Consider the following 8,922-nt stretch of genomic DNA (forward strand, 5'->3'; position numbering starts at 1 on the left):
CTAGCATCGGTCAGGTCAACTTCAAACTAGCAGTCAGTGATGTCTTCAGCCTCAACTTCATCTTCACTTTGTCTTTGGACCCACCTGGAACTTGACACGATGTCCAAATGGTTCGCTGCTGCTGTCGATGGGTCATCGGCAACATTTTGTGTATTGGTGTTTTTTGCTTTCTTGTTTGGTGCCATTACGATTAAAGGAATGAAGCACGGTGGGTGCAAACAGTGTTGGGGTAAAAACCATCCCCGAAGTGAGGCCAAGGAGTTTCCAAACCAAGGTATAAGAAAGACAAAGAACTAAGAAAATGACTTTGGGAGAGGTTAAGAAATCTACCCCTCCGTCGTAACATGTCCATTTCCATTCACGATGGCCCCATTTTATAGGACCATAATTTTTACACGTTACAATACATCACCCTTCTTTTTCACTTTATGTGAAGCATATTGGAGGGCATTATAGTAACATTACGCCACTTTAACCACACCCTTTACAACTCATCACTTTACAGCTAAGGACATGCCAGCTCACAGCTCCGATATGGCCCAGCCACTTCACCCTTTCCCTAGACGCATTGTTGTTGCCTAGTTTGATGACACCGCCTTTTGACTCCGTGCCCCACGCTTCAGCCCGAGCTGTCTCTGGCTACCTTGCTCATGAAGTAGCCTTGTGAAGTCTCGACTTTGCTCCTGCTCGCTCCAGCTCGGGGAATTGCCATTTTTCTCCTACCTGCTTCGCCTCGTGAAGTCTCCACTTCGCCTCCGCTCTCTCCAGCTCGCAATGTTGCCACTTTGCTTCCGTCGTTTGTTCCTGAAAAACCATACATACACTCCTCGTGATAACCCAGTGACTTCCGGACAAAGAGAGATTAGAAATGTATTCAAAAAGGGCAGGGGGGAGGGGTTGCCACCAGAAGTCCTTTTCCCCAACAAAAGATGGTGCTGACCGGTAAGCGGTGACCAACGGCATCCACCGTCTGCTGACCGGTAAGCGGTGACCAACGACATCCACCATCCTCGCCAGACCTGCATCTTGCTATGTGCTCCATGGCTGGCGGCACAGCACTCAGTGCAAAGGCCGCAGGAGGGGCAGTGGGGCGCGATCGGCTCAGGCAGGGGTGGCAGGACGCGACTGGCTCGGTTGGGGCGGACACGGGGATGTGGCTGCGTACCCACACGCAGACAGCGACGGCGGCACTCGGCTTGATGGGGATGGGCTCAGCCGGCCGGAGCAAAAAAAGATGAAGAGAGGTGCATGTCAGTTGCACATCAGCAGACATGTAGGGGATTTAACTTAATTAATGGTGATTTGTACATTATATGATACGATTAACAAGTTTGAGGATCTAGATGTGCATTTTGGAAGTTTGGTAATCTAAATGGCACACCGAGTCAAGTTCGAGGACCGGTGGTACAATTGACTCTTTCTGTTTGGAGCTAGCTTGTATGTAACCAGAGAAGCTTCGTCGAAAGTGTTCAACATTTTTTTAGATGAAAATTAGTCAAACAGCAGCACAGACAGCTAGCAGTTCTTCCATGAATTCTGCTGTTTCTGCAGCCTGTTTCGATCAACAACTGTCAGTTAGTTGTTCACATAATGCAAGAAGGGACCCACACGCAACAAGATCACATCGAGGAACCTCTTAACAAAGAGTATAAAAAAACATAAAATTTATCGACCTCGTGAGCCAGCAACACTAGCGACAGAGTGGCAGAACAGATGAAATGGTACGAAAGAATATTGTATTTTCTGTAGGATAGGGGGGTACGGAAGCATCTCATGGAGTACGGCGGACACTAGGATTAGGTGGCTAGCCAATTTCTTTCTTCTGGACACGCCTATTTTGGTCTTTACCCAGGAACATAGGCCAGCGAGACTAAGCTAAACAACACTTAACGTTGTACAGAGCATCCTTGATATCAATTGCAATGTTCTGAACTCTCTAGGTATTGTCTTCTCTTTCTAAGTTTTAGTGTACTTGTAAGATGGTTCTATTATTGAACTGCGCGATGACCATACTGAGGCCCTCTTTGGCAGGGCTTTTTCACCGGCTTCACCATCGGCTTCCGGTGAAGCCCTGCCAAAGGGGTACGCTCAAAATGGCTTCACCAACGAAGCCAGATAAAAATTACGAAACAGCTTACACTGGACGGGCGAAGCCGAAAAATGTGGCTTTCCGCGGCTTCACCCCAATCTCCTGTCGTACTGGGCAAAAATGCCCCAACCCAGACCTTGCTCGTCGATGGCGCGCGCCGGGGAAGGCAGCGGCGCCCCTACAACGTTGAGGAAGGGGGAGGCGCACCTGCAATAGCGAAGGGCGGTGGAGAAGCAGCACACGATGGCGATGGAGCAGGGCAGCGAGGGCCTCGCGCGGCAGGCTTGGAGTGAAGCAGCAGAGGAGCGGTGGGGCCTCGCGCTACACGGCCGGAGCGAAGCAGTAGGACAACGCGGTGGCCGGTGGGGGCTTCAGCTTCATGCGGCGCTGGAGGAGCGTAACGGCGAGGAAGAAGCGTGCTGGCCTGGGTCTGCGGATAAGGACGGGAGCCACAAAGGATGGAAGGAGACAGATGGGAAGAGCGGTGGATAGAAACTATAGAAAGGAAAAGGAACGGCCCGGAAGGAAAAAAAGAAAATTGTGATAAAAATAAAATGAAAGGGAAGTTTGGTTAACGTATAAATTTATTGATTTTTTTATATGAAATCACGTTATAAATGGATGGAAAATATAAAACTTATAATTAAATAGCTATGGGCATATTGGACATTTAACCTCCCACATCCATAAAATACAGGAAAAGCTATTTTGCCAAACAGTCTCCAAAAAACTTCAGCTTCAACAGAGAAGTTGCTTTATCAGAGGAGCCACAGCCGCAACCGTTTCAGTCACAGCCGCAGCCCTACTAAACGAGCCCTTAGATAATGCAATCGTCTAGATTGTTGGTGTATTTGTAAAAATTCTGGTAGTGATTATCGGATTTATGTCTTTATGCTTCACTGTTACTCTTTACGGAATTGATATTCTTCAGTTGACAGAAAAATGTTTTGTAATTTCAATCAGTATTATGGTTGGTGAGGTTTAGGGTCCAAGGGACGTTAGCTTCAGATATTCAGTAGAGTAAGCCGGCTGCTCACTGCTTGCTTCTGAGTGACTCTGGTAGCAGGAGCTAACCTTTTCAAGAAATGGAAACAGGGTTCCAGCTTTTGCAAAAGTTAGCACACAGCAGGGAACCAAGTGTTGTCGTCAGTCGTGACTATGATCACAGGAGCGAACAAGGATCAAGGATTCCAAAATTCTGTTTTCTTCTCTCATATCATGCTAATTTCAGATTCCATACAAAAGAGCACATTAATCATCTCGTAACAGCTACCTACTGCAGTACTGCTCTGCTCAACAATATCAAAGAACCAAAGAAATGTTCTCCTACATGTGAAATCCGCATGTGCAGAGAGACGAGCAAGCTACAAGACCCAACGATCTACCGAGCCTTGACCATCGCGTTCATCTTGCCGCCGCTCGTCGTACTCGGCGGCCGCCACCGGCGCCGGACCTCGAGCGCGGCGACCGTGGCCCGGAAATCTTCCTCCCGGCAGGGGATTCGGATCCCGCCGGCCTGGCTGAAGCCGAACTCCTCCGCCGCCCGCTCCATCAGCTCCCGGAACGCCGGCCGGCGGAGGTAGCTCGTCGGCACAACGAACCGCCTCGCCTCCGCGCCGACGTACACGGCGAAGTAACCCTTGGGCACCTCGCCCACCGCGGCGTCCATGAGCAGGGCGGCGTGCAGGCTCTCGCCGTTGAGCTCCCTCTCCGAGTAGAGCTTCCTCCCGTACAGCCGCCTCGGCGGCCGGAAGTATCCCATGCTCATCATGATTGGAGATGATATCTGGAATAAGTGTTCTTGGTGATCGATGGTAGAAGAAGTGTTCTTGGCGTGGCTAGTGCACGACCAAGACTGCAGCAAGAAGGTGTGAGGAGAGGATGGTTCAAAGCATGTGAGCACTGGGGCTCTCTTATATTGTTGTTTGGAACCAGTTTGCATAGCTGTAGCCTTGTATAGAAAGTGAGAATTTTTTTCTTCTTCTGGGGCTGGAAAGTTGGAGCTATGTGGACTGCAATGATTGGTTCTATTATTGTATTTTCTTTTGGTGAGGAATGAGTCAACTAGCTGTACGTCTTGTACAACTAGCTAGAGCTGTGTGCTTCCATTATTCCATTGCTTCTGCAGCTTGAGTGGCCTGTTTTTTTTTTTCTATTCCTGATTAAATGCTTGTTAGTTACTCTCTCCGTTTCAAATTGTAGGTCTGTTAGTGAATTAGGAATTCAACCGAACAAAAGGGGACCTCCGAGAGGCTTTGGACGCTCTAGTAGGCTTAGGGTTTGTAAGAGACCGATAGAGCAGAAGAAGAGTATCCCTTTGCCCTAGCACCCATAAGAACCTTATATAGAGGGAGAGAAGGTAGAGGTTGTTTTCTCTCACACTCTTGGTGGGGAATAAAATTGCATCTAGATCTTTGGGCTGAACCTTTCCATGGGCCATATAGAAGGTTGTTTAGACCCATCTAGGGGGAACCAATTATATTTCCCCCAATAGCACTCCCTTATGTGCAAGTCCTGAGTTTAGGAGGGGGGAGCAGAACCATACAACCATGGACCAAACTCCTCCTTCACCAGGGCACGCAATTATCTATCTTTAGGAACCCTAACTAAAACTTAGGGATTTCCAATCCAGAATAGTCAAGTCCGCACCCATCCCATTCTCGGGGGTTCCCCTTTGTTTCGAGGAAGGAGCCTCCTTTTGTTCCTTCTACCAGTGCATTCCCTTCATTTTGAAGATATGTTGTGCATATGGAAAACTCAATTAGGTGGGGAGGCTTCCATCGTCATTGAAATCTTTGTGGAGGAAAGGCTTCCTCTAGGTGGATGTCTTCCTTCTTGGGGAAGGTCTTCACTTGGCAGAAAGTTTCCACCACTGCCAAAGTTTCGAAGGAAAGGCTTCCCCCGAGCGGAAGTTCTCCTCATGGAGGGTCTCCACTGGGTGGGAGGTTTCCGTTGCCCTCAGAGTCGCCATCGAGGGGAGACTCCCCCCGATGGAAGTATCCCTCCTCGGGAAAAGTCTCCACTGTGTGGAAAGCTTCCATTGCTACTGGAATCGCAATAAGTCTACTTCTTCGTGAAGGGTCTCCACCTAGTGAAAATCTTCCACCGCCGCCATCGAAATCTTCATGGAGGAAAAGCTCCCTCTAGGTGAAAGTCTTCCTTCTTGTGGAAGATCTTCACCTGGTGGAAGGCTTCCACCACTGCCGTAGTTACGGAGGAAAGGCTCCTCCTCGTGGTAGGTCTACATCTGGTGGAAGGCTTCCACCACTGCCGTAGTTACGGAGGAAAGGCTTCTCCCATGCAGAAGTTATTTTCCTTGTGGAGGGTCTCCACTGGGTGGGAGGCTTCCGCTTCCCCCGGAGTCATCGTGGAGGAGAGACTTCCCCCTGACGGAAGTCCCCCTCCTCGAGGAAGGTCTCCACCGGGTGGATAGCTTCCATTGCCACTAGAATCGCCAGAAGTCTTCCTCCTCGTGGAGGGTCTCCTCCTGGTAGAAGGCTTCCACCACCACCCAAGTCATGGAGGAAAGGCTTCCCCCGAGCGCAAGTCTTTCTCTTCATGGAGGGTCCCCTCAGTGTGGAAGGATTCCACCGTTACCGGAGTCATCATGGAGGAAAAGCTTTGTGTAGATGGAGGCCCACCTCTAAAAGCATGTTGCACATTGTGACGATTTGGTGAACTTGACCAATTTTTGGGGAGGGCACTCCCTTAGCCCGGGAGCTTCATGACCTCAACCGCCTTTAAGAAGCATTAGCCATATTCTCTTTTTTTTTTGGTGTGGTCTTCCGACTTTGTCCCAGAGAAAAGTATTAGCGTGATCTGCTAGTTTGTCTTTGGGAGGTCACGACCTCCCAATCCCCTTCCGGTGGCCTCGAGCCATTGTCAAAAAGACCTCACCTTGCCTTAGTTCATTTTCAAAGAGTGGACTCCCTTGGTCCCAGATGCACCATGTGCCTTCGGGGAGCTTGTGATCATGACATGTTCGCGTAAAGGGCATTCCCTTAGCCCCAGAAGCTTTATTCGCCCTTGGGGAGCTTGTGATGTCGGCTCGTTCCTGGAAAGAGCACTACTTTAGCTCCAGAACTATCTTGCGCCATCAGAGAGCCGGTGGTCTCGGTTGATTCCCGGAAGGGGCACTCCCTTAGCCCTGGAAGTATATTGCGCCATCGGGGATCCGGTGATCTCGGTTCGTTCTCAGAAGGGGTACTCCTTTAGCCCCAGAAGTATGTTGCACCATCAGGGAAACGGTGATCTCGGTTCGTTCCCGGAAGGGGCACTCCCTTAGCCTCGGAAGTATCTTGCGCCATCGAGGACCCGGTGATCTCGGTTCGTTCCCGGAAGGGGCACTCCCTTAGCCCCAGACGTTTCTTGTGCCATCGGGGAGCTAGTGATCTCATTTCATTCCTGGAAGGTGGCCCGTCGCGCCTTAGCCCCTAGCTACCTTAGACCCCAAATTGGAAGACGTCGCTTCCAGTGGCGCGGGCATGCCATGTTATGTCGGCGCTCATTGGGCCTTAGCCCTTAGCCGCATTGTGTGACTCTTCGGAAGCATCATTTCTAGTAGCGCGAGAGTGCTATTTTACGCCGGCGCTCGTTGGGCCTTAGCCCCTTAGCTGCTTCAGCAACTGCATCAGAAGGCGTTGCTACCGGTGGAGCAGGCGTTCCATGTCACTGTAACGCCCGTAAAAATTACCAATTTAAATCACCTATTAAAAATGCATTCCAAATTTTTTTTTTCCGACCGTTGAGCCCCATCAAAACCCCTCTTTCCCATCGAACCCGCTGTTCCGGCCCCCGACGTCGTCAACCCTCGTTTTCCGTTCCCCGTATTTTTCGCCTCGTGCCCATCAAATCCATCACGCGTGCCGGTCAAATCCCGCAATTCCCACCATCTCCTTCCTTTTCTTTCCCCTCCTTTTTCTTTCTTCTTTTTCCCTTCTCCTTCTTCCTTCTCCTTCTTCCTCCTTCCTCTCTTTCCTCTCTTTTTTTCCTGTCTCCTTTTCTTCTCTCTGGCGCCTGGTGCCCAGCTCCACCCTCCTGGCACCGCCCGTGCGCCCCGAGGCACGCGCGCCCGCACGTGCGCTGGGCCCGCTCCTGCACCGGGCCACACGCCGCGCCGGCCCCGTGCCCACGCGCGCCCGCGTCCGTGCCGCCCTGCGCCGCGCCGCCTGCCGCCCGCGCTCGTGCCTCGCCGCCTGCGCACGCCCGCCCACGTCTGCTCGCGCCTTGGCGCCTAGCGCTTGGCCGAGCGCGTCACGTCGCCATCCGCCGGTCGCCGGTTGCCGCCATCCCACCGCGCGTCACGCCGGCCATCACCTCGGTGGACTCCCTGTGCCCCTCGTCGACCGAGCCCCACGCCTTCCACGAGCTCCTCCACTCAGGCACGCCATCGGCCAAAGTTCTGGCCGCCATCATCACCACGACTGCATGCCGCTCCTCCCGCCGCCTATAAAAGGGAGGGCCCGTGCCCCTACACCTCCACACCACCATAAGCACACCCCCCTGCTTACCGCCGCCGCCACCCGTGCGCCGCCGCCTCACGCGCCGCCGCCACCGCCTCCAGAATCGCCACCGGCGCCCCCCCCCTTTTCCCATCACTAGCCGGCCAAGGTGAGGACCAAAATGGGTCCCCCACGCTCTCCTTCCCCTTCCCCGCCGCTCGGCCTCGCCGCCGGCGAGCTAGGCCAGCCGGCCTGTCGCCGGCCATCCCCTTCCCCACTTCGTGTTGTGACCCAAGGAAGAAGAAAGGATAAAATCCACCCCTCTCAATCTGACCCTCTAGTTTCCTATATTCACAAATAAGCCCTTCCACCAATTCAAAAATAATTACAGATGGGTCCCTGGTTCTCGCAATTCAGTCCTAAACCTCCTAATTAAGCCCCTAATCCATGTTTAACTCGTCATTTCATGCACCAAACTTCCTCCAATTAATCCAAAATTCGACCACGGCCTCCTCTCATATATTTCCGCCGAGGCATATCCAAATTTCATGAAAATACCCCTCCTACCTATTTTCCATTCACATTTCCTGTTCAGAGCTCAACGGGTAAAATCTTATTTCCTTTTTATTTATTGTGTGCTCATTTGTGTGTGCCGTGGATCGCGGAGTACCCGAGGAGGAGCACAAGGAGGAGTTCGACGGCGAGCCCGAGCCCGAGGACCAGTACCGCGAGCAGGAGCTCCCGGAGGGCTTTGAGAACGGCAAGTCCAATCTCACCCTTTGATGCATATTTAATACCTAGTTTTTCAAACACAACCTATTGGCCTGTTTTATAAAATGCATATTATTTTATTGCATGACATGGTTGGATAGCCACCCCTTGATTGTTATGATTATTCCTTGTTATCCTATATTTATCTCTAAATATGAGTTGCTCTGTTTGGATGATAAATACTGCTAGAATGCTTAGGAACTCGTTACTCAACTTCAATCATGACTACAATGGTTTATTTAGAGAATAAATGCATGCGTGTTTTCAAATGAGAAAATGGGTTTTCGGGTGCAAGGAGATGGGATGCATAGATGAGATGGATGGGTGTTTCTTGTGTGAACTGCCAGAATGTTGGGCTCGTACCTTAGTGGTTGAGCAAGGTTGGGAGATATCCATCTTGTCATGGTTAAGGACCGAGTTGATGTGTCATCTTGCCTAATTCAACCATCGTGCAACATCTCGACCGTTGTATGGGCAACGGCTTAGCATAAATCCCACTAGCTAAACTGTTGGTCTTCAGGTGTGCTGGTGAGCAACGGGAGCCCATGGAAAAGGAGTAAGCTCTTGGTGACTTAGGTCCCGGTTCTAGCCTCGTGGATAGGTCGTCAACCCCTTGGGTGC

The 8,922-nt window shown here is 51.2% G+C and overlaps 1 protein-coding gene and 1 long non-coding RNA gene across 2 annotated transcripts; both read right to left on the reverse strand.

The window, feature by feature from the left end:
- Positions 1-302: 302 nt before the first annotated feature.
- On the reverse strand, positions 303-2,518 carry LOC117865623 (uncharacterized). The gene is made up of 2 exons (XR_004642586.1): positions 905-2,518; positions 303-804 (listed from the first exon to the last, which is right to left on the reverse strand). It is a non-coding gene; the product is annotated as an uncharacterized lncRNA (long non-coding RNA).
- Positions 2,519-3,275: 757 nt separating this feature from the next.
- LOC117865374 (auxin-induced protein 15A) lies at positions 3,276-4,014 on the reverse strand. The gene has a single exon (XM_034749561.2). It carries the CDS (start codon positions 3,858-3,860, stop codon positions 3,471-3,473), a length of 390 nt encoding a protein of 129 aa, XP_034605452.1. The 5' UTR covers positions 3,861-4,014; the 3' UTR covers positions 3,276-3,470.
- Positions 4,015-8,922: the final 4,908 nt, after the last annotated feature.

This window comes from Setaria viridis, chromosome 7 (assembly GCF_005286985.2).
Source record: "Setaria viridis chromosome 7, Setaria_viridis_v4.0, whole genome shotgun sequence".
Taxonomy (NCBI): Eukaryota; Viridiplantae; Streptophyta; class Magnoliopsida; order Poales; family Poaceae; genus Setaria; species Setaria viridis.